Genomic DNA, 26,156 nt, shown 5'->3' on the forward strand with positions numbered 1-26,156 from the left:
TTAGATCAGTCCTTATACAGGATGAAGTAAATAAGAAATGTGTGGGGTTTTTTTTTAATAAGAAGTAGAAATCTTTTTTGTGTGAAGAGTAAGCCCTTTCTTAAAAGATGAATTGAAATAATTATTTGCAGAGTCTAAGATAAATTTGGGGAAATGTTATGAAACAAAGAGGAGGGGAATGGAAGCGTTTGTTTCTAACTAAGATGTGATTTAAGATCACTTAAATCTGTCTTCTGTGAGTGATAAAGTTGCTTAGAAGAGAACTCCACTTCCTCCTTCACTCTGGAGAAAAAGCAATAGTCATAGAAAATGTTTCTCTCACTTTCTTTTACTGACACCTCTGTGGTGGCTCACATTTACAGGGTCATGAGAAGGAAGCATTACAGTTAATGGCAACATACCTTCCCAAGGACACCTCTCCAGGGTCAGCCTATCAGGAAGGTGGAGGTCTCTATGCACTAGGTCTCATTCATGCCAATCATGGTGGTGATATAATTGACTATCTGCTTAACCAGCTTAAGAATGCCAGCAATGACGTAAGTATTATAATGCACAACTAAATTCCCATTACTTAAGAATGAGGGAAACATTATATTTGCCAAATTATTTCAGTGAATAGAAGAAATCTTGTAGGATTCCCAAATCTACATTCCCAGATCTAAAGTACTGTTTTCATAGAATCTTATCTTTTAAAGGTAATTTCCTCTCCTCCTCTGTAAGCTAAAATTGTGTTTCTAGTCCCTTAAACCTTATGTGTGAAAAGTGAAATAAAGTATCAGATATTTATAAAATGTACATTGTATGCATTGTAAGACACTTTAGAGTCTTGTTATGTTACATGAGTGATTTTCTGTTATTTTATAGGAAACTAAAGCCCCTCCAAAATTGCCGGTACTCTTTTGGGAGTCAGAATTCTTGCTTGTGTAATCTTTTTGGTGATTTTTAAATGTAACTCTTTTAGAAAAACTTATTAAGCATCCCTGTTTTTATTTTAAGGAGCCATGACAGGATTTTAGACTTTTTAAAGTTTTATGTTAGGGTAGTCTCTATTAGAAAGCTATCGGGAGAGTAGCTCAGTGAGCCAGAAAACTTTGTCCTACTTTAGCGAAAAGACTGAGATCAGTAGGATGGTCTGTCTCAGCTAATATGCCCCTATCCACAAATCTTACGTAATTTATAGATATCACTGCCTGAAATTTCTGGTGATCTCAGGTAAAAATTTTCTTAGCAGATAAAGCTTTTTGATTACCAGCAACAAAAACCTCTGCTGACCAACTTAAACAAGGAGTTTATTGGAACTAGCTTATATAATTAAAGGAAAAGCTGGTGAACTAGTTCTCACAAAGGTTAAAGCAGGGTGATTCTGGGAATCTTGGTAATAGGAACTAATGGAATGGTCTCATCGGGGCTCTGCTGTCAGGATGAATGAACTTGAAATGTTTTTGGTCCTTGGGTCATTCCACTTAAGAAAGATTAAAATTCCAGAGGAGCATCTGATTGGCCTGTCTAGAGTCACAGGCCCACACTTTCCCCAGGGGAATATGAGAGTTTATTTTCAATGACAGTCTCACCAAGATTTGAACCAGTAGGGAGGAATATTCCCCAAGCAGGACTGGGGTACTGTCACTAATAAAAGGATACTGTACATTCAAAAGTAACAGATCATCACACAAATATTCTCCAAATAAAGACTAACTTTTGCGTTTGACACCATTTTCTCCCACTTTCTTCATAACCATGTTCCGTTAGATTCCTTCTTCTCCTCTGTGCTTCCTCCCTCAGTTCATAAGCATATTCACCTATCCTAAAAAGACTCTTTTCTTGCAGTTGCTTCTCTCTCTTAGTTGTTGTCATCTGTCTCCTCCCTTCTTGTGTAAACTTATTAAAGGAGAGCTGTACTGTCTCCACTTTGTTTTCATTTCCTTAACTCCCCATTATTTTATATCAGCAGGCAGCATTCTTTCAAAACTGAAATTGTGAGGTTACCACTGACCCTCTGTATCCTTTGATAATATCCACTAGGCCAAATGCTCTCCATGCCAACAGCACAATATATTTTGAAAGTAAAATGAAAGGTTGGATTTTAAGTACTGTGTACCAGATAAATGGAGCCCATGCTTTTTCTCTAGATCGTTAGACATGGTGGCAGTCTAGGCCTTGGTTTGGCTGCCATGGGGACCGCACGCCAGGATGTGTATGATTTGCTAAAAACAAACCTCTATCAGGATGATGCTGTGACAGGTAAGTGATTCTTTCCAAAGATGACATACTGTAGGATTAAGTAATGTAACTGTAACATTTGTTTTCTGCCTGTATTTTGTGGTCTCTTAAAAATCTAATAGATTTCTCTACTTGTAGAGGGAGTTAATTTTTGCCACATTTATCAAATTCATTGTATAAAAATATGTTTTATGATATATAGGCTTCTAAAAATAGTATATCTTGTGTGTATGTCTGATTACTGACTTTTGCAAATAGAAATTTATTAGAGTGATCTCCTTGTATCTTGGGACTATCTATACTGCTTGGTGATAATGAAAAAAAAATATTGCCATAGTATCTCATTTGAAATCACTGCAGGATTTCATGGTATATCCTATGACAATCTAAAAGGAAAATAGCTATAAATATATGGATGGACTTCCATATAAACTATCCTCCTTTATATCTGATGGCTTGGAAAAAATGCTACAGAAGTTGATGGTTATTTTGATAGCTGTTAATAGTTAGCACTTCCAGTAGAATATGTTTTATTTACATACTTAACTCTTATTATTTAATGTTTTGCTTATTCACTAGGCGAAGCAGCTGGCCTGGCCCTAGGTTTGGTTATGTTGGGCTCTAAAAATGCCCAGGCTATTGAGGACATGGTTGGCTATGCACAGGAAACTCAGCATGAGAAGATTCTCCGTGGTCTTGCAGTTGGCATTGCGTTAGTGATGTACGGGAGGATGGAAGAGGCTGATGCTCTCATTGAATCTCTCTGCCGTGATAAGGTGAGATCACATATTATTCATCCTTTCCTCCCTCCTTTTCCTCACCCTTTAATTATTATATCTAACATTTACAGAAACACTTAACCTTGACTAGAAATTATCTCTGTTCCCATCAGAACTCCTAGGTACATTTATCGATGAAACTTCTCGAAAGATATATAAAGCCTAATAAAATTTAGGCAAGAAAAACACTAATTAGAAGAGGTGAGCAGGGCTAATTTGAGATTAAGACTTCAGTGGTTTTCAAATAAGCAGATTTAGAAAAGATCTTTAGAAATTGTAAGTTGATTTATTTTAGAAATAATGTTTTGGGGATGATTTCATAAACATTTAATAGGATACAAAGTTTACTTCATTGTTTTTTCATCACAAAACAGTGCCCATCTCTGGACTTATTTATTTGGATGAGTTCTTTTTCCTTTGCCTTTTGTCTTGTTTTTGAAAAACTGAAAAGTGAAAGTCACACAGTCGTGTCTGACTCTTTGCGATCCCATGGACTATAGCTTGCCCATCTCCTCTATCCATGGAATTCTCCAGGCAAGAGTACTAGAGTGGGTTGCCATTTCCTTCTCCAGGGGATCTTCCTGACCTGGGGATCGAACCCAGGTCTCCTGCACTGCAGGCAGATTCTTTACCAACTGAGTCACAAGGGAAGCCCCTGTCTTGTCTACCTACCATATACAATATAGTAAAAATGGTTTTACTGTTGTAAAAACAAAAAACAAGATGTGTGTGTGTGTGTGTGTGTGTCTTATTTTTACAACAGTGAAACCATTTTTTCTGTATTGCATAAAGTAAGTAGATAGTGGTAAACAGTACTGTCCTCTGTAATCGGATAAAAAAAAATCCACTGCTATAGTTTATTGATAAAACTACTAATTATTTTGCTCAGCTGTCAAACTCCATATCTCTTCCACTCATAGCTCAGTGCCCAAGAATTAAGTGATAAGGTAAAAAGCAAATTAGAATAGCAAGCTTCTTTGTTGTTTGACAAATGAAAGATATAGGGCAGTTGGCTTGAGTTTATACATCCTAAAAAGTGTGAGGCAGCATAGATATGTTGAACAGAATACTGGGAATTAAAAGTAATTAATTATTCCCGTGTTAGAGCCTTTAATTTTCCCATTCATTTAGAAAACTACCAACCACAAAATGGTTCTCTTTTAGTTCATTTTCTGCCTAAAACCAGCTCCCCTTATGGATGCAACTAAGCCTGTAAGAAGTTACTATTTGAAATAAGTTGATGATGTTGAATTATTTCTTAGGATCCAATTCTTCGACGATCTGGAATGTATACTGTAGCCATGGCTTATTGTGGCTCAGGTAACAACAAAGCTATTCGACGCCTGCTACATGTTGCTGTAAGTATTCTAACCCTTTCTTGTATAGAGATGGACCCTCAATGTGTTGATGACTGTAACACCCACACCACATAATCACCACCAGTGGTCTCAGATTCATATTCTCTTCCATTGAATACAGTCAGCCATAACTGAGCACCAGGGTCACTTAGCTTTTCCAGATAATGGTGTGTCTTATTTGAGTAGAAGTCCTTAAAGTCATTCAGGGCAACTTCTGGAACTCTGTTCCAAGGGAAACCCTCGTTAGTAAGAGACAAGACCATGTGAATGTGTGCAGCCACCCCAGGGTAGGGAAATCTGATGAACAATAGAGACAACTTCTTTTTACTTGTGAAGTTAGCTTCCAGGTAACCCTGAGGGACATGCTCTGTGACAGGAGACACACTGCACAGGAGAGCCAGTGCCCATGTTTTCCAGTAGGCTTTTTCCACTCATAGTCACCCAATTCAGGTGTAGTTTTTCAATAATGTTGTCTGATGACACAGTGGACATTCCCTATGTCTTCACCCAGGACGTTTCTACCATCTTGGTGCTGGGAGAAGGTAGACCCAAGGTCATCTTCCTATGCAAGAAAGGGTTTAATACTGTTAATATTTTTTTCTTCCTAGAGATGTTCACATCACACAGTATTTATTAGCAATTTATTATTTATCAGTGCAACATGTGGTATGTTCTAGATGTTTGTCTTTTGCTTAAGTTTAGGGCATATTTTTTTTAAAACAACAATGAAGAAACGATTAGATTTTTGGTGTGGGCCACAAATGCTATAGTACAGCTGAAATAATCTTTAAAACTATCCCTGAATCTTAAACTTAACCAAGCTGTAAAGGATTTTAAGTCTTAAAATGAAGAAATTCTCAGATGAATCTTTCTAAATTTGGGTAAGACATTCTAATAGAGGAATATAGTAGTCCGCCCGCCTTATACATGGATATATGTTGTTAAACAACCAATGGATGCCTGAAACCATGGATAGTACTGAAACATACTATGTTTTTTCATATATACATCCATACTTGTAATAAAGTTTAATTTATAAATTAGGCATAGTAAGAGAATACTTGAATTGCCAGTATCACTACTTCTGTGCTTTGGGGCCAGTATTAAGTAAACTAATATAACCTTTATTAAGTAAACCATTATTAAGTAAATTAAATAATGTAAGTTAACTAAATAAACTTAACCATTATTAAGTAAACAATAATAAACTTTTAAGTAACCATTATTAAGTAAATTAGAGGCTATTTGTGATCCTATGAACTGCAGCCCACTAGACCCCTCTGTCCCTAGGAATTCTCCAGGCAAGAAAACTGGAGTGGATTGCTATGCCTTCCTCCAGGGGATTTTCCCAACCCAGGGATCGAACCCAGGTGGATTCTTTACCAGCTGAGCCACCTGGGAAGCCCAAGAATACTAGAGTGGGTAGCCTATCATTTCTCCATGGGATCTTCCCAACCCAGGGATCGAACCAGGGTCTCTTGCATTGCAGGCAGATTCTTTACCAGCTGAGCTACCGGGAAACCCTATTTGAATATAAGCACTGTAAAACCCTGTGGATCTGATAAATGAGTGGGTAACTAAGTGACTGGTGGGTGAATAACAAATACAGCTTGGATACACTGACCAAAGGGTTATATCCCAGTTGGGACAGAGTGGGACAGCATGAGAATTCATCTCAATACTGAGAATGCATGCAGTTTAAAACTTGTGAGTTGTTTATTTCTGGAAATTTCCATTCGATAAATAAATTCAGACCACAGTTGATTGTGGGTAACTGAAACTGCTGAAAGTGAAACTGTGAATAGGAAGATAGCTACGGTAATATACAAATGAGATCTAATTTACATTTAAATGATGTGGGCCACTCATATCAGTTTATTCTAGTAATAGAATGCATGCAATACAATGATTGTAGTAATAGAATGCATGTAGTATATAATGTAATCATCCTTTGAAATTTTTCCTAGGTAAGCGATGTTAATGATGACGTCAGGAGGGCAGCAGTAGAATCGCTTGGGTTCATTCTCTTCAGGTAATAATTTCTAAGTTTTGATTCTGTTTATATTCCATTCCCATTTGTAATTAGTAGTTACACAGTAACTGACTCTCTGAGAAATCTATCTAGGTTCAGAATGTGGACCATTTAATAATAAAGTTAGTGTTGTTCCTCTGAAAAAGAAGCCAGTATGTTTCGAGAGATTGGGATGCTATTTGAGAAGTAGCAGTCCTCTTCTCATTTGGTAATTCAAGTGGGATGCTGTCTTTCACACAGGCTTGTAGAGTTCTTGAAGCTCTTTAATGAGAGTGAAAAGTAATAGGCTTAGTTAAAATGCAGAAGAGGGAACAATTTGCAGATGTGGAGATGCCCGTGGCATCATAGTATGGTTGTGATCCAGGGGACACACTCTGAAACCAACCTGCCAGAATTGAATCTTGGCTCTGCCGCTTACTGAGTCACTCAAAGTCTGAGTGACTTAGAGCTTGTTACTTAGCCTCTTTGAATTTCAGATTCCTCATCTGTAAAATTCTGTAAAAGAGGTAGAGTAATAGTATCTAAGACTGTTTTTTGACAACTAAGTGAGTTAATATATCTAAAGCCCTTAGAATGGTATCTGGCACTAGTAAGTGCTAGTCAAGTGGGTGTGAGTAGTAGCAATTGTAATGGTGGCAGTAGGTGCAATAACACCTCTTAAAATAGTTCTGCTGTCTGATCTCACATAGTTTCTTTTCACTAAGGTACTTTAAAGTGCAACACAGGAAGATTAAAAGTACTTCTTTCAGCTCTTTTTTTGGCTGGATATTGGATACTCTTTTTTTGGATATTGTGATGAAATTGAACTGTAATTTAGGGATGGGAATCTGAAGGAACAAGTAAGATGAGTTTCGTGTTCTTTTAACCTCTGGTACAGATTTTCTACCCCAAGTTCCTGGAATAAACCTTTGTTGTAAAGATTGTAATGTAATTCAACAAATAATATATATACATATATATTTTTTCCAACAAATATTCGTTCAGCATCCATTGAACTGGTTAGAGGACCTTCTCTAAGATGCAAGATAGAAAGTTAGCCATTTAGTGTAGACACTAAATACTTTTTTCCTATTTTGGATAAAAATGTTGGCTAAAACAGCAAAGCTCAGATCCATATAGCATGCTAATAGGTTTCTCCTTTCACCAGTCAGTTTTGTTGAAGGAGGTTGTTTAACAAAATACTAATCTCCTTCAGTGTATTATCCTCTAACCCTCATTTGTCCAGCTTGTTCACAAAAACACTGGAGAGCTTTCACTAAATCCTGAAGACGTGGTATTTATACAGATCTGGTTTTCTTGCCTGGAAAATTCCATGCACAGAGGAGCCTGGAGGGCTACAGTACATGGGGGCGCAAAAGAGTTGGATACAACTTAGTGACAAAACAACTAGTCTCGTACCTCTAAAACAGAGTATGTGGTTAATTGGTTATTACTGATTTTAGTAGATTCATAGAAGTATCAGGTGTTCATTGATTTCTTTTCTAAGATCTGATAAAACCTATTTGTATTAAGCTATTCCACATTTTTTCAGAAGATCTACAACAGACTCCACAGTTTAAATATCTTGATTCCCATCCCTTTTTTCTCTTTTTGAACGTTAGGATATTTGCCACTTACAGTCCTTTTGTACCTTTGCCATTTTCTGTTTTTCCTCAGATTTGTCAGCGATGGTTCTATAATTATATTCACAGGTTCTATTTCAGGGATGTGATTCATTTAGCTTAGAGACTTGAACCCATTTAAGGTATCCAGTCTCTTCACCTATTTTACATTTTGATCAGTTTTAACATTACTTTTTCTGGTCTAAAAATCATTCTCTTGAGACAAAAGATGGAAGCAGAATAGAAGCTGAGTAGTTCTGTTTCCTTCCTGTTGTCTTTGGCATATCATTCTAGCCAACCTGTGATGCTAACCTTTCCTTATTTTTGCTCTAAGCTTACACACAATTTAAAAACAAAAATTAATGGTTTTACTTTTGCCTTTCAGGGAGGGTTTTTTATGAGAAGATACTTTTCATATGAGAAATATATTCTTTTAGGTGTTCCCTTAGTAACTATTGGCCTGTATAAAGAATCTTACTCATCAGGATCTCTTCCTTTATTTATTCATTATCAGCTACTAATTCTTCCTATTAGTCACTTTATATTTTATATCATATAACTCAGTCACCTCGTGTGTATATTCTGCCACACAGGAAGTTGAGTTTTCATGAAAACTGTTTTTTTTTTCCCTTTTTTAACCTGACCATGCTTTGATCTCTAATTAACAAAATTCATTTCTGCTCTTGTATTTACTGTAGCTCATACATGTGCTCAATTCCCAGTTTCAGCAGCAGATGTCTTCCCTGAGCTGCTTTTAGGCTTTGCTAAGAATTCTCAGATCCAGCTAATGAATTATGTGTTTTTTATTTCTAAAAGGCCATTCAGGGTTTTGGTGTGTGTGTGTTTCCTTCATAATATGATTCTTATAAGAAGTAGAAACGATAAAAGATGTTAGGAATGCTTTTATCTAAAACTTCATGGATGAAGAAAATTAAATGTAATCAACTTGTCTAAGGTGCTGCAGTTAAAACCAAGTTCTCAAATTATTAATAACTAGTAAATGACACAGATTGGATTTGTTCCACGTCTAGCAGTGCAAATTAAAATGACAAACCGATGAATAAAAAATACTGTGCCAGAAGTTCAGCCAACTCTTTGAGCAAGCTTGGGCAGCCATGATCTTATTTATAAATTCATTAAAGTTTAGGTTCCTGGATTAAAGTCCCATGCCTCTAGTTTACACATGCTCTTCGAGAAACATAAGGTTCATGTACCCAAGACTGTTTTCATTTGCTTTTTCTTCCTCTAGGAAACCTGCCTCTGCTCAGTAAATGCCTGGTATGAGCCGTTTAACAAAGAGCTGTAATTCCAAGATCCAGTTCTTTTGTGTGATATCCAGATAGTCTCTTCCCTTACCCCCTTTCATCAAGACAGTTTCCTGATCAGTGCAAAATTGTGGCTGCATTTAACTAAAGTGAAAGTGAAAGTGTTAGTTACTCAGTCATGTCTGACTCTTTGTGGCCCGGTGGTCTATAGCCCACCAGGCTCCTCTGTCTATGGTATTCTCCAGGCAAGAATACTGGAGTGGGTTGCCATGCCCTCCTCCAGGGGATCCTCCCAACCCAGGGATTGAACCTGGGTCTCCTGCATTGCAGGCAGATTGTTTACCATGGGAAGCACCAGGGAAGCCCACATTTAACTAAGCCAAACTTAAATGGCAGTCTTAGCTTATCTTCAGATGTGATCATTATTTGATACTCTTATTTTTAGACCTCTTATCACTGTTGTTCTGCCTTGAAGACAAGGTTAATGCTTGTTTGTTTTGTTTATTTCATTCTTGGCATAGCTTAGCATGCAGTTAGGAACTAAATAAATTCTTATGGTAGCATTGTTTTTTTGTATGGTGACATTGTTTTTTTCTAAACCACAAGTTTATTGATTTATTAATTTTATTTCATTTGACTATCTTAACATTTAACCAGTGTGCTGGATTGTTTTAATTTTCAACTCTACAAAAATGATTTTTTATTAGTAGTAGAATAGTTTTGCCCAAATAAAGAAAATTGGATAATCTTAATACATAATTCTTAATTTATTAAGAGATGATTTTTGATACATGATATAAAGTTCTTTATATAATTCTGGTATATTTATATTTTCTTAATCATCTTACTCATCATTATATTAAAATTGTGCCATTTCTACTATAAGTAACTGATTTGCTCTTCAGTTTTGTCACCTTCATTTTCGGTGAGGAGAAGTGTATCTAGTAAAATGATGGATGAAGACTGAACGGTTGAACCTCGGAGCCTCATTGGACTCTGGTACATGGCAGGATTAATGCCATTTCGCATTCCATGTTTCATAAAAAATATAGAATTCTCTGCCATTGGATTCTGGAAGTAGATATTACTAGAACATTTTCCAGGGGTTTTTACTGATGTGGGGGCTCGGTAATTGCAGGTGAGGTACCGGCCAAATGCATCCCGAAATGTCTTGTTGAAGAGAGTGTAGACCAGAGGATTCACTCCTGAGGAAACATAGCCTATCCACACAAATATCTCCAGGAGCATGTTGAGAGTCGTCTGGTTGCACGAGTCACATAAAACTAAAGTTACATTTGTAATAAAAAAGGGGCACCACATAAGTAAAAAGAGGAAAAATACAATCCCGAGAACCTTTGAGGCTCTCTGTTCATTGGAAATGGTCTGTACTGACTTTTTCCCTACTGTGGACATTCTTCGCATAAGTATGTCAGCACTTGCATTGGGCAGAGTTTTGTCCTTGTGAAAACCATCCAGCATTGCCACTTTTTCTGGTGATGAGCAAGGTGTTTCATCCCTTTGGAAAACTGTGGACACAGTCAACCATGTTAGGCGTTGAGGTGGCTTGTTTTTGACCAAGTAAGCTTTCTTCTGTAAAGCATGGATAGTGAGAAAGTAGGTGACAATCATGATGGCCAGAGGTGTGAAGAAGGAAGCCAGTGAGCCAAAGAGCATGAAACTGCCAAAACGATCCTTTGTCAGCCCGCAGGTGATGTTGTTTGGGTTAGCCACATCAGTTTCTATCCCTTTAATAGGAACTGGAAGGGCAATGCCTAAGGAAAACAAGATAAACTGAGTTATGACCTTTGATTAGATCCTTTTAAAGTTTGTCTTACTGACATTTCACTATTAGTATATGTTAATTCCTGGTACCCGCAAGGCAGAATCAAAGCACTTAATCAATGGAAGATTTGACAAACAGAATCTAAGTAGGCAAACCTGCTGTTTTTAAAGAGACACGTTAGTGGTTTCAATTGTATAATTAAAGCGTCCCTAAAACTATATTCTACCCATGACATAGAGAATGTCTTCATTTATTCTCCACTTCAGAGTATCTATTTTTGTTTCTTGAGCTATCCCAGGTTAAAGAAAGGAATATAGGAGAGAAGCTGCTTTTATCTTAATATCCCATGTGATTGAGCTCAAAAGACTTAAGAATACATTCATGCAGTATCTTAGTTCTGAGTTGATACCTATTTTTTAATCTCTGAGCTTACCCAGTTTCATTTTGATATTTGTGAATGTCTTTTAACTTCTTCTTTCTGACTTCTTAGGGAAAACTAAGGGTTCATTGTTTTTTATTAAATGTTACTTAAGAGTTTGTGGATCATGAAATTTATTTTCAGGATTGCATTTTCCTCCATTAGAAATGAAAGCAATATATTTCATGCTAATTTTCTTATACTTTAAATATTATGAAGTAGGTATTTAAATATGATCTTGCTTATTAGTGAAATAGCTTATTAGGAAGAGAACACAAGGGTTGGCCCTAATCTTTTCCCTTTGAAACAGCAGATATTTTAAAGTAAGTCTGAGTTAATTGATCTTTAGACACCTCTAGGATTCTTGAGGTATCATAGAAGGATTCACTTCTCTGAATCTGAACATATTCCTGTCATCTACATCGCCTTTTTATTGTAGCATAGAGACCTTGACAAGAATGTATTCCTCAAACCCTTTCTAATGAAGGCTGCTGCCTTGTCTGCTTTTTCTCAGGTATATCACCAGAAAGATGATCTGTATACTTTCTGTTCTACTCTAGGGGTCAACAAACTGTGGCTCAATGGCCAAATCTGGCCTGTCTTCCATTTTTGTAAATAAAATTGTGTTGGAACAGAGCCATACCCGTTGTTAATATATGGTCTGTGGCTGCTTTTTTTCTGCTGCTGAGCTGAGTAGTTTTGACAGAAATCATACAGAATCTGTAAGACCAAAACATTTACTATCTTGCCCTTTGCAGAAAACTTTCACTGGTCCTTCTGTCCTATTACTTCCAGTAACCATTACACTGTTCTCCTCACCCCACCCCCACCCCCCAAAAGCACGTCTCTTTCAAAGCGTGTGTAAGCTACTTACACTGTTCTCCATCTGGATCCTCTACCAACCTCCAGGATATATTGTCTGTCTTCCTTAATGGGTTTAGCCCTTTGCTATAGTTTTCTATCCCCTGTTCCATTCTATCATCTTCCATAATTTCATCCCATTGATGACTCTTCTAATGCCTAAGTTTATATTTCTTGAACTCTTCACCTCCAGTTATTTGTTTGCATTACTGAAGCCATCCATCAGTTCAGTTCAGTCGCTCAGTCGTGTCCAACTCTTTGCGACCCCATGAATCGCAGCACGCCAGGCCTCCCTGTCCATTACCAACTCCCGGAGTTCACTCAGACTCATGTCCATCGAGTCAGTGATGCCATCCAACCATCTCATCCTCTGTTGTTCCCTTCTCCTCCTGCCCCGAATCCCTCCCAGCATCAGAGTCTTTTCCAATGAGTCAACTCTTCACATGAGGTGGCCAAAGTACTGGAGTTTCAGCCTTAGCATCATTCCTTCCAAAGAAATCCCAAGGCTGATCTCCTTCAGAATGGACTGGTTGTATCTCCTTGCAGTCCAAGAAGCCATCCATAAGTCCACTTAAAATTATCCCATATCTAAAATCATGAACGGTTATTTCCCTTTCTTGTCCTGCTGCTCTTCATTACTGTAGAACTTCTTTTCACAGTTATCTTGACCTCTAGTTCATCCTTCACTTTTTCCCAAATTCCATTAACTCCCATCAAGGCTTATGTTATCTTCTCAACCAACTTGTTGGTCAGTAACCTTTGTCTTCTCTGGTATTTTTTATACCTTACCCTGTTACTCTCCTTTCAACCTTACTGTTGTCAGGTGTTACCTGGGATGACTGTAAATCCAGAAGAAGAAAGTGAGCTCTTTTCAGCACTTTCAGAGTTTAAAAACTGAACTAACATCATTATCTGCCTTTTCTTTTACAAATTTGTTAAATTGTCATTGGTTCTACAGCATAGAGTGTGATAAAATGAAAATGGCATTGATCTTGGCCTTTGTGCTAAAAACCATAGGTCTTTAAGCCAACTATTTAAAACCTCTAGGTTTCTTTTCTCATCTATAGAAGGAAAAAATAGGTTTGTAAGATCCCTTGTAAGCTGTAAATCTGAGATCATCTTTTTATTCTTTTCTTCTGTATACTTAGTACTTACTATGAGACCATCTTCCTGAGTGAAAAGATTCTTTTTCTTATTTTTGTATTCTTAGTGTCTAACATATAAGCACTCTATAAATTTGATCAGTTTTATCAATATAAATTCATGTCATCCAGGCTTAATCGAGGTACAGCTTCTACCAACAGGCTCTATATTGGCTTGAATATATATTTCAGTTTCAAATGTTTTAATTCTTAAGGAGCCATTTCTCCTATTTTCCCTCCACCTTTGCCCTGTCCCCCATTCCACCCCTCGCTTCCACCCTACTGCAACACACACTGTTTCCCTTTCCTTTCCTCTCATTGCCCTGAGCTTACCAAAAAGATATGGGGTTTTTGACATGAACTTCAGTTTTCTTTCTCTCCACTTTAAATTTTGGCAGTTGTCACCCATTATCTCTGATGCCCTTTCCATAGCTTCTTTTTTAGGGACCTCTTCTGTTCTATCAATCAGCCTCTTTCCCCAAAGTTAGCTTTTTCTCACTGCTTGCAGATAAATAGACTTCTCCTTGACTCTTAATTTCTTCCCAAGCCAGAGTAGTAACACTCCTTACTTTAACCTCCAAAGTTTTCAAAAGAGGGTTGGTCTTGGTATCTGTATTCCAAGAATATGTAGGTCATTTTCAATGTCTTGCTTTCTTGTTTTTTGCCCCTAATCCCCAGTGTCTTTTTTTTTCTCATTAGAGAAAGAAGTCACATCTTTACTTGATTTCTTTCTAGCATTTCAAGTCTCTCAATTATTTCAAGTCTCTCTTGATTTTTTTCCTCTTTGAATTTTCCTTACTAGGAGGAAGTGAACATACTGGTCAGTCTGTTAATGATCATTGTAACTGTTGTGAATCTATTTGTTTTTGTGATATTAGCTTATAAAAGATTTGAGTTACCATTTATGCTTTACTTCATTCTCAGATACTCTATTATAGCAGCTATCTTTGAGTATTAAAGATGGGCACAGGGGCATAAAACAGTTAAGAAATATAATTTCTTCCAGAAATTATTTCTGAATGTCATTTATATCTCTCTTAACATTTCTAATTAAACACATTCAAGGACTTCCTTGGTGGTCCAGTGGTTAAGACTCCACACTTCCACTGCAAGGGGTACAGGTTCAATCCCTGTGGTTGGAGATCTAAGATCTCACATGCCATGCAGTATAGCCAAAAAAAAAATTATAAACATGTTCAAAACACTTAAACAGACACTGATGTGTCTAGTCTATATACATATTAATTTCCAAGGTGACTATATGAACTTTGATATCGACATAAAATGTTTTGATTCTTTTTCTCATTTCCTATTTATTTTCTTAGGTGTTATTTAAGATGCATGGCATTTTTTGGTGTTACTTTAATAACATTTCAAGATTCTGTATGCTACCTAGGCCTTAATGATTGGTTGACAAATATGAAAACTATTTCAGATTTAGTCTTCCTGCATGTCAACAACAAGCCATGAACTTTTCTGCTTTTTCACCTTTTTTGTGATACAGTGGTTTAGAAGCTATATGATGAGTGTAATGTTATGAGGAGTTTGTATTGATGTATCACTGTCTGCCAGGCCTGATAATCTCCTAGCCAAAAGGAACCAAAAGCATGTATACCCCACCCCACACCCTGGCATTCCCCACGTACCTATTGAAATTAACCACACCACGATAATCTTGATGAATGCTGTAGCTCGTGAGTTATATTGATTGGCCTGGATTGGCTTTTTGATGGCTATGTAACGATCCACTGAAATGGCGCAGAGATGCAGAATGGATGCAGTAGAAAAAAGAACATCAAGAAATAACCAGGCAGGGCATAGAACAAGTGGGAGGGGCCACATAGCCTCTGAAAGAAAGAAAGAAAAAAACAAAATCATATTCTCCTGCAGTTTCTTTTTTAACTGATAAATATTTTTTAACCTTTTTCAATATTCATCTGAAATTTTACAACTTAACTTCCAAGAAAACTTCAGATAATAAAGTTGACAATATATACATTTCTATAGATGGCACCTTTTAAATAGATTTTGTTTTGTATAGTAATTACAACTCTTTCTAAATCAGTTTAGCATTTTTAGCATGATTTTGACCTTTACTCTTTGTCTATTTCTTTTGTAATTTTTTAGAAATGTATATAGTGTTACAGCTTAATTTTGCTATTCTGATAAAATTTTTTTTTTTTTTTTTTGCATTTTCATAACAGCTTTATTCATAACAGCTCAAACTGGAAATAACCCAAATGTCCTTCAATGAATGAACAAACTGTCCTTTGTCCATAACATGGATTACTACTCAATAATAAAAAATAAATAGATTATTAATACATGCTCAAGGGAATAGGCTGAGTGAAAAAAATCTAGCCTCAAAAAGGTTACATATTATAAGTCTATTTATATAGCATTCTTGAAATAAAATTCTAGAGAAGGAGAACAAACTAGTTGTTGCCAGCGATTACAGCTGGTGGGGATAGGAGTGGTGTGGCTATAAAGGGATAGCAGGGTAACTTTATGGTGATAGAATAATCCTGTATTTTGATCGTATTGGTATTAATAATTATATAAAGCTACATATGTGATAAAATTGCAGAGAGCTACGCATATGTGCATGTGTGTGCGCACACACACACAAATAAAGGTGTGTATAGATGGTCAAATCTGAATTAATTCTGTGGATTATACCAAGATCAGTTTCTTAGTTTTGATAGAGTACTGTAGTTATACACAATGTGAGTATGGGAAGAGGAGGAATAAAAGCGGCACAGGACCTTCCCATACAGTTCTTTATAACTTCCTGTAAATCTCTATTTCAAAATAGAGGTGTTTTTTTAAAAATCTATATAGTGTTTTATGATCCCTTCATTAAATAAATAGTCACTATTTTAATTCACTATTTCATGTCACATTAAATAGTAAATCTAGCATTTCAGAGTTTTTAAATATTATTTTTTTTTTATTTTATTTTATTTTTAAACTTTACATAACTGTATTAGATTTGCCAAATATCAAAATGAATCCGCCACAGGTATACATGTGTTCCCCATCCTGAACCCTCTTCCCTCCTCCCTCCCCATTCCATCCCTCTGGGTCGTCCCAGTGTAAAATTTATTTTTAAGCTGCTATTTAAAAACAACAACAACACCTTTTGCCAGATAGAGGAAGCAGTGTAATGTGGCAAAAATAATATTAGCATGGGAGTCTCAGGCCTGGGATTTGGGCTCATTTCTAGCATTAACTAGCAGCAGCAGCATGAGCCTTGTTTATAGCAAACTCTAATTTGGTGAAATAACTAAGTGGAATGACTTGAGTTTTCCTTTTGACAGAAGTAGTTCTGAAATAAAGTTTGCAGTAGGAATGGCTTTAGGTTATTCCAGAGAGAAGTGGATTGTTACCCTTCCAAAAGTCCATCCTTCACTCTAAGCACTTGAGATATAATACAGATTTTTGGTTTAAAAAGAACATCTCATTATTAGGCATGGTGATTAATTTAACAAAGTATTTAAAAAGCATTTATACCTCATACCTATACCTCATACAGTCTTAAACACTTTAGAATATTAAATTTTTTTAAAAATTTCAGGTTTAGGGTATGCTATTGAATATTCTATGTAGTTTTCCAATAAACTTACTTAGAAGAGTATCCATACATATATGAATTTGATAGACTATACATTGTACATATATACTCACTACTATATTTTTTTGCAGTTTTAAAACAACTAAAATTTATTATAGCATTTGCCCTAGAGTATTTCAGTTTGAATCCATTTTATAAACACATAAATTTTAGAACTTCCTATAAAGGCACATTGCTTCTGTGTAGAACAAATGCCATACATATGAGATTATCTAAACCCTTTGTATGGTTTAATTGTTGTATGTCCACTGACGAAATGTAAACTACTTTTCTTGGTTTTTGCAAGTGTATCTGCCTTTGACAGGTATAAAATAATTGAGGTAATTGGAGGGGGAACGAAGATTATCTCAGGATTTCAGAGGACCAAGAGACCCTTTAGTTGTAAACTGTTTAAATTCAGGAAGCCTGAGGGGTGGAGAGAGGTTAGACCCCACCCCAGCCCCACCCCACCAAAATAAAGACTATAATTTAGGGAAAGATGTTTTAGATAGACTTGAATTTCTTTTTTTTTTTTAAGAATCAAGTAGGATCTCAGTGAAAAATACTTGGTGTTTCACCAAAAAAGCTAGCAAAGTTGACAAATACTCCCATTGGTGCCTTCTGCTTCCGCAGTTGGTATGTGACATTCCCAACAGGAATATTAAAATATTTTTTAAATCCGTATTGAGATTTTTTTTATTGAAAAAGAATAAATGATTCCTTTGTACTTGGTTGCATCTTCAGCAGATTCTTTAAAAAGGCTTTAAAGCATCAGATGGAGGGAGTAATTCATACTTTTAAGTAAATTACTTTAATCAGGCTTTTCCTACTTCATTGAATTGGGGTGGGGATAAGGGATGGAGATAATAAAAGTTAGTCACTGAGCTGGAAGGGACCTTAGAGATTATATCCTGATTTTGCAGATGGGTAAAATCAGGTATAATTAAGTCTTTAAATGTGAGGGGGAGCATTTATTTATCAAAACTTACTAAAATGTAAATGTTAATTGAAAGTGTTCTTTAGGACCTTGCTACTCAAGATACGCTCTTCAGATCTGCAAGGATCAGCGTCACCTGGGAACTTTTTAGAATGGCAGGCTCCCTACCTGCTGAATCAGACTGCAGGTGAAGGAAATAAGCTTAGGTGATTTGTATGCAGATTAGTGTTTGAGAAGCCCTGCTTTCTTGAAAAGGTTGTTTGTTGAGTTTGCTGGCATAGGATAGGCACTCAGAATTCCACATAAAAAACTTAATGGGAGACTGCTCAAAATAAACAAAAGAAATAAAATATGGCAGAGATACTTGTGTTTAGGAAGAATCTAATCAGTTAGATTTTCTCCCTCGTAGCTGTGGTGTTCAGTTTTCTTTTTAACTAGCAGGAAAGGACCTTGAACAGTCAAAGGCAGCAGTGTATTCTTTGACCTGAGCTTAAGGAAATTAATGGCCTAAATAGAGTGAAAAGAATCATCTATGACTGAGATAGTTTTGCAGTGGAAACTATTTAAAAGTGAGGCTGCATTTTAAACTGTCCTGAAGTTCAGGTTTAGAACTGAGCAGCAAACAGAAAAATACTCAAATCTAGAGCTACCAGCCAGAGATTCTGATCATAGTTAAAGATTTTAAAAGGCAGTTAATTAAGGTCTTATGTCTTAGGCTTCCTCTTGTAAAATGCCTGCTCTCTATCATCTTTTAAATGGGTTGCTAATAATTTACACTTGCCTATTTAGCTATTCTAATTTTGGATTGTGTTCTTTTCAGTTATCATCTGGAAAATTCTGGTCAGAAATCTAGTAGCCGCGAGCAGCAGGCCACAGTAGAACTCTCATATTAAAAGTATATATCTCTGGAATTGAACTGTTTGACCTACATACTTCTGATTGTGAACTAAGAGGGAACGCTCTTTAGTCTTGGTTTTAGCTAAGCCTAGAAGCCTTGTTAGCTTTGTTTTCCAGCAAAAAGAATTTATAAACTACAATTTTGGAGCAGAAAGGGGTTACTAAAATTAATGCAGATCATTAGAATATTTTGCTTTAGTCAGTGCTTTCTTAATCAATAACAGTAGAAATGTTGAAGCGTGATAGAGAATTTTCTTTAAGAAAGAAAGAGACTGAGATTTAGGATTAAGAGTGATAGATCTTTTTGTTTAACCTTTATGATTCCAGGTTTCATGAAATATTAGTGAGTAGGCTGTTTTTATGAAACTAACAAAAGTAACAGATGATTGGATTATATTATAGAAATCTTTTATACAAAGCCAAAATAATTGCCTAAGTAGAATTCATGTAATATAATAATTTATGCAAGTTAAAAACTCTGGACATTCTCAGTTTATAAAAGGACTTTTCCTAGTCCAGATATTTTCATTCTAAAATTGTCTTCTCAGTTAGTATTGATTTGACAGGCTTGAGGTCAGAAAAGTTTGTTACTACTCAGAGTAACTGGAAAGGTTTTAAAGATTTATAATTTCATTTATTTGTTGCAATGTATTATGTCTAACTTATTTCCATAAGAATGTAATGTATTATTTCAAATGGAAGTTAAGATTTACATAAACAGAAAAGTGTATCTAAGAATCTAAGGGAAATAAGTTATCAGATACTTAAACTAAATTCCTGAGGCTGTATTTTTTTAATAAAAACTATTACAGAAGAAAAAACATTTAAATTATATAGTATGTATCATTTAGTATGAAATATAACTTAAAACAATATTGGGTTCTGCCTTGTCTCTAGATAAAATTCTGTGGCCCTCCTGTTAAGATCAAGTTATTTAAGATAAAAATGTTGCCTGCTTGCCAAATATAACAGTTTTGGTTGATACAATTTCTCATTTCATTTGAGAAAGCAGAGTAAAAGAGGTTAAGAGTGTGAATTCTAGAATTAGTTCTCCTAGGTTCAGATAATATCATTTATTTATTCCTATGTCTTCCCTTGTAAAATGAGGAGGACAATAATACCATTTTATAGAGCTGCTTTGAGGATTAAATACAGTGATGTGTGTAAAGTGTTTAGAACAACGTCTGGCATACAGAAAGCACCCAATAAATGTTAGTTCTTATTACTCTTATTGTTTGGCAGAAACTAGCCAACTAATCCAGCCATTAAAACCCTCCCACTTATAAACAATGAGCCGTATCATCAGTATAAAATCAGTGTTTGTTTTCCTGCCTGCGGTAGCAAAATGCATCCAATTAAAATGAAAACTCTACTTCAGAAAAAGGGCATGAGAACATATTTAACTGTTCAACTTTTAACTAAATTTGTCATGAAAGTATGCCTTTTACTAAAGTTGAATTTTAACTATTTATATCAAATATGGCTAAGAAGCATAAATAACCTATGTGCATTGCCATGCCTTTTTTTGTTTTGTTTTCTTTTGGGTGAGTTGTTTGTTCGGCTTTCTTTTTAACTGGTATAGAAACCTGAATTTTTAAACCACAAACTTGGCTTCTTGATGACATAGATTAATTTTCATCTGAAACTTGCTTATCCTTGGGGCAAGTTTTAGTTTGAAAAGCTGAGTTATGCTGTTAGTTTGGAAAGTAATTGACATTAATCTCTGAATCTGGGACATAAAAGATTTCCCTCTTGACGATTTAAAGACTATTTTTAAAGCCATTCCAAGGGGACTCTGTTCATTGAGGTACGTAATTCTTGAAGATACTGGAGCAGGACAAGTCCTAAATTGTCCTGATGTCCAGAAAGGACATAGTTTTCAAGTATTTTTTTTTTTTTAAATCTCAGAAATTATTATGTTTCTATATATATCTTCTGGAAAAGACAGCTAGATCAGTGCTTAAATTTTTATTACAAAGCTTCTTTGTTTTTGTTATTGTTGTTTTTTCACTGTATTTGAGCATATGAAGGATCATAGGGTTAAATGTCTAATATAGTGTTATAAATGTTTCGAGTGATTTAATACTTGTGAAAATTTTACATTGGTTTTTTAAAATTTCCATTTTTAAGAAAGAAGTGCCTTTAATTGCTTTGCTCCCTTGTTTTTTCAGTGTATAAATGAATAACTGATTTTTTTCTCTTTTACTGCTATACATTTATTTCATCTCTGGTCAAACTCACATCTAAACTAAATATTGTATTTAAGTATATAAACCTTTTGCTTATTGTACAAATACTTGCCAATTATTAGTGTATAATATGTGCTGGGACCTACTTGACAATTTCACAGGATAGTGGCAGTGGAAGATGTAGCATAGCCATTTTACACACAGGGTGCTTGAGTTCTGGTATGTTGTTAACTGACTTGCCTAAGCCAATACAAGAGAACCAGGATTCAAAGCATATGGTATCTTGCTTCAAATGAACCCCCATATTTCAGCCATTTTATATGCCCACTTTCAGCTGCGCCACAGATACTGTTTCAACTTACAGATCATGAAACATTGTTTTAAATTTGTTATAAAGAAGCCAGTAATGACCAATGGATGACCAAATGTGTCCCTTTACATTTTAAATAATTTGTTTAATGGGAGAAGGGAAAGTTCAGAGACATTCTTAAACTGTAAATAACCTGTGTTTTTTATACTGGCATATGATACTCTTTTTTCCTTTGCATTCTACTCAAATATGTCTAACCTGGGCATCTTCAAGCCTTATATTATAAGCTACTAATTCATGATCATGGTTTTTAAGAATTATAGACAAGACAGTGAAAAAACTAGAAAGTAAAGGTTAAGTCCAATGCTCCCAAGGAGGAGGAAGTGACAGAAAAGTTAATGTAGCACAATTTATTTGAAAAACCATGTTATATCAGTCATAATAATCTTGGTAAAATAGAAATTCAAATACTATATAATCAAATATGCAAATTATTGCTTAGATAAAATGTTACTCAGTATAAAAGCCACTTTAAAATTGTCAGTGCTGTCCTTTTTTTTTTCATTTAATTTTGTTAGAATATAAAGTTTCAGTGTTACTTTCTTTAAATTTCCCTAAGATAACTGAAATAACTCTTATCACTAATAGTGGTTAATTTTTTTTTAATTTCAATAACCAGGGATACTTTTGTTTGTACAGACTTCAGAAATTCTGAAGATTTTTCCTATAATGAAAGAAAAATGCACAAAATCTACCCCTGCATTTTAAAGTTACAGAAATTCTTATAAATGCATTGATTTAGTTAACACATGAAAGGTTATTTAAAAACTCAACAGTATTTGAACTCAGGTCCCTATTTATAATATACGCAGTTCCAAGTTTATGAATGCATCCTTTTGAAGCTTTTAAGAGGGCAACATGCATTTTCTCGTAGAAGTAGAATGTTTTCAATAATGAATTAATGCAGTAATAAATAGTGGTTCTCAGTTTAGCTTGTTTTTAAAAATCTACTAACCTTTCTATGCAGCTTAATTACTGATAGAAATGTTTTGGGCTATGAAAGTTTATTTTGTAATTAAAAATTTACATTTGAAAGAACAAAATGAAGTTAAAAGGGTGTATATATAATAATTTTTTGAACATAGATAGGAAGATGTTCTACATATTGTATGTGAAAATATGTTGGATTTTTTGCTCTTATAGCTAAGAATATCTTGGGCCCCGAATATTTAAATATAAACTTAGTTTTCAGCTGCTGTATGCCTGCTGTTTTCCTGTGAAATACATGGGATTATCACTGTTACCTGCTCTTGTATTTTGTTTATCACCTTACTTTAATGTCATGAAACTTTGCCTTTTAAGATTCCTTAAATGTCTAACTGTTGGTTAAGTGTCTACAACAGTATTTTGCAAATACTAATAGATGATTGATATTTATAAACTCATGGATTTTAAAGTTAAAATACATTTCAATCTCATTTATTCAATGTAACATGTCAATTAAATTTTGTTGTAGTTGGTATGAGCATTTTAACATTTTCCGTATGCCTAACAGCACAGTTTAAAGAGTAACTTCACACATTAAACTGTTGTGCACATGGAGATAAAAATTTGAATTGGTGCCTGTACAATCTTTACCAAATATGCATAAATGTTCCTATATAATCCTCATTTACTTCTTTTAAACTTTATTCAGAATTAAGATTGTTTAGGCTGTCCTATAGAGTAGATTTCTCAGTCATTTCCCTGGTTGTGTGTTGCACTGGATTTTTACAGACTTACAAGAGAGGGGATAGATAGAGAATACTAATGAAGAGAGAGTCTTTTAAAGCAGAAAAGACATTACTATTTGTCCCGCCAAAGAATTTTAACACCTAGCTAAGAATGGAAAGTTTTAGCCTGTCACCATCTAATTGTATTTGAGGGATCAAGTATTAATATTAGATACCTTTCTATAATTACTTACAAAAATGTAACATTTAACCTGAGTACAATCAAACATGCAATCTAATTCTAGTTAATAAATTTTACTTCTATAACCTGAAATATTTTTATCTTCACCATATAAGCAACTCTAAAAAGCTCTATTTGCTGTAAATAATCATCTTCTTCAGCAATTAATGAATGGACTATCAATTTGTGTCAAGCATTAAATAAGTTATATACCCTTTTAATGCTGATTCTTGAGAGCCTTCATAATTCATCATCAGAATTGTATTTACCCAAATTACATAACTAGAGATGTTATGCATGAATCATACACTACTTGCATCATTTTAATATCATTTTCTGTTTTATTATGACAAACTAAAATTTTAGTTCTAATTATGTTTTAAATTATTGTAATAACTCAGATTTGGTCATTTATTTTAATAACTTAGAGGTCTTATTCCTCTAACATACATCAAGGACATGAATGGTCAGAAATTATAAAAATTAAACAGATGGATCATCTCTTGGGATTTTCTGAGCCAGACCATTCCTTAGCAACTAAACATAATTTTTTGTGAACACAACACATGTGTAACACTTCAGTTTAAGTACACAAACTATAAAGAGCTATAGCAAGACTTTTCAGAACAATTCCAATTGAAATTTGAGCTTAGAGATTTATTTCGGCATTTAGTGATTCAGAGATCTTATTATTAATAATTAACCCAGCACATTAACTGTCACAGTAGTGTTCTAGCTATTGCTTTATCAAGAAAAAAAAGTACTAGTAATGGGATAAAGTATAGAGTCGTCTGTTCTTCACAATAAGTTTTAGGTAATACATTCAGAATATATGAATATTGCTAACTTGGATGACTTCTTAATGATTGTTTTAGGTGACTGAGAGGGAATAGAATTGTTTAAGAAATTATTTTTTGCTCTTTAAAACTGATTATCAACCATAGAAAATGATGAAAAATGAGGGACTGTTTACTCCCTGTATCTTTAAATAGTCCAAATTCATATTTAAACCCTGAATGAGTATCCATTTCTCTAATAGTATATCATAGTTCTGTGGTTCGATGGCAGGAACAAAGTGAAATACTTACCAAACATTATTGTTAAGAGGGCAATCGGCATCACAAACAATCCAACCAGCAAGTCGGCCACTGCCAGGGACATTAGGAAATAATTGGTAGCATACTGCAACTTTTTCTCCAGTGAAACAGCCAGAATAACAAGGATGTTGCCACCAATTGTGGGTATTATCACCATGAGTATCAGAAGAGCTGCCCATCGCGGTTTATTTCCCTGTTCCTCACCAGTCTGTTTCATTTTCTCTGTTATTGATTCTGTCTGTAATCCAGACCAGTTAGAAGAGATTAAGTGGTCAAATGAGCTCTGCAAAACATGCCCAGGACTTGTACGTTGCTCGAATATTCTAAAAGAGAAAGCCATTCGCTGTTTTTCTTTGATTTGATCTGATTCCGGACACTGATCAGCATGGTCAGTAGCTAAGCTGGTCATCTGCTTTTTTAAGGCTTTGTACCCATGCCAAACACTCAAGGCCAAAGTTGACTCCTTCCTTAAAAAGAGAATTTCAAGTTCTATAAAATGAAAGTGTAAGTACATCTGTCCATGTCTGTAGGTGAGGCCCGAGTGGTTAGTGTTCTGCAGAGGCTCAGGTTTCGGAAGGCTTAGTGAAAGAAACTGATAGCTGTGGGAAAAAAAGGCTGTTTTTTGGTTTCTCTCTCTCCCTTTTTTTGGCTTGTTGTGGCAGAATCGAGTTTGAATTTGAATGCCAGAGAGTTCTCCCTAGATATAAAATATATCAATTGCATTATTTTCTTTATTTCTTAATAAAACCCAGTTTAAAAAAGCAGTTGAATTTATTAGTAGCCCCTCCCTTCTCCATAGGTCTCTTGTGCATTTGTGACAATACAACCAGTTCTAAAATCATATATATGCCTGATATGTTCCAATTAATGAAGTGGGAGATACATTAATTTTTTTCAGTGGTATAATGAAAACCTAGGTGCTTCCTGACCCTTGATTGTCATTTTACCTTTACTTTAGAATATGTACAGAAGATTAGAAACATCCAAACACCAAACAGAACATTTCATACACACTGGCCTTCTACCTAGAAAGACTCCAAGCCCCCCACCCCCACCCCCCCGCCCCACCATGATTTACCAGCATAGGAATCCTTATTTGTAATTAGATTTGGTCTGATCAAGTTTATTTTAATACTCATATAAATGCCATTTTTATAAAACATTTTTATAACTCATTCTAAAAAACTGGGGTTTCTAGAACTCCTCTATAGTTTGAAAGAAGAGGAGAAAGTATTCCTAGGATCCAAATAACTGTTTTTACTTGTTTCATCTTTCAAAGAAAGCATGTTTCTGTACAGATATTTTCCAAATTTATCACTTTATGCCAAGTTTGAACCAGTTATTTTTTTAAGTAGTAATTTCTTTTTTTCTTAACCTTCCCAGTTTCTGAGGCAAGGAGGGGAGGCTAGGAGGAAGATTAAATCATTTTTTCATAAAGCCTTACAAATCCCACATTAAAATCTTCCCTTTAACATTTGTAAATTTTTCATTTTGGTTTTTAAAGCACTGAGTAGAAATAAAAAATTATGGTAGCAGAGTTTTTTAAGAAAGAAAAGGAAAAGCCTTTAGATTAACTCTATATTTATCTATTGGGTGCTTACCTCTTATTTGCGGGTTACTCTCCTAAGCGTGTCGTCGGATCTACTCAGGAGACCTGCGTGCTGCTTTGGTGGGAGTCCTCCTCCTGTTGGCTTATTCTGA

General features: G+C 35.0%; 2 protein-coding genes across 3 annotated transcripts in view; one reads left to right on the top strand and one right to left on the bottom strand.

Moving 5' to 3' along the window:
• The window catches only part of PSMD1 (proteasome 26S subunit, non-ATPase 1), an 82,443-nt gene that overhangs the window by 19,054 nt on the left and 37,233 nt on the right, over window positions 1–26,156 (top strand). For both annotated transcript variants that reach the window (XM_055573720.1, XM_055573721.1), the window contains 5 exons: window positions 363–536; window positions 2,130–2,241; window positions 2,800–2,996; window positions 4,262–4,357; window positions 6,325–6,389. In XM_055573720.1, coding sequence (XP_055429695.1) covers window positions 363–536; window positions 2,130–2,241; window positions 2,800–2,996; window positions 4,262–4,357; window positions 6,325–6,389 — 644 coding nt within the window. The remainder of the gene's footprint in view (window positions 1–362; window positions 537–2,129; window positions 2,242–2,799; window positions 2,997–4,261; window positions 4,358–6,324; window positions 6,390–26,156) is intronic.
• Window positions 9,827–25,231, bottom strand: HTR2B (5-hydroxytryptamine receptor 2B). The gene is made up of 3 exons (XM_055573722.1): window positions 24,447–25,231; window positions 15,106–15,306; window positions 9,827–11,027 (listed from the first exon to the last, which is right to left on the bottom strand). The coding sequence occupies exons 1-3, from the start codon at window positions 24,967–24,969 to the stop codon at window positions 10,135–10,137; spliced, it is 1,617 nt and encodes a 538-aa protein (XP_055429697.1). The 5' UTR covers window positions 24,970–25,231; the 3' UTR covers window positions 9,827–10,134.

The sequence above is a fragment of the Bubalus kerabau genome, chromosome 3 (genome assembly GCF_029407905.1).
Source record: "Bubalus kerabau isolate K-KA32 ecotype Philippines breed swamp buffalo chromosome 3, PCC_UOA_SB_1v2, whole genome shotgun sequence".
In the NCBI taxonomy this organism is placed as follows: Eukaryota; Metazoa; Chordata; class Mammalia; order Artiodactyla; family Bovidae; genus Bubalus; species Bubalus kerabau.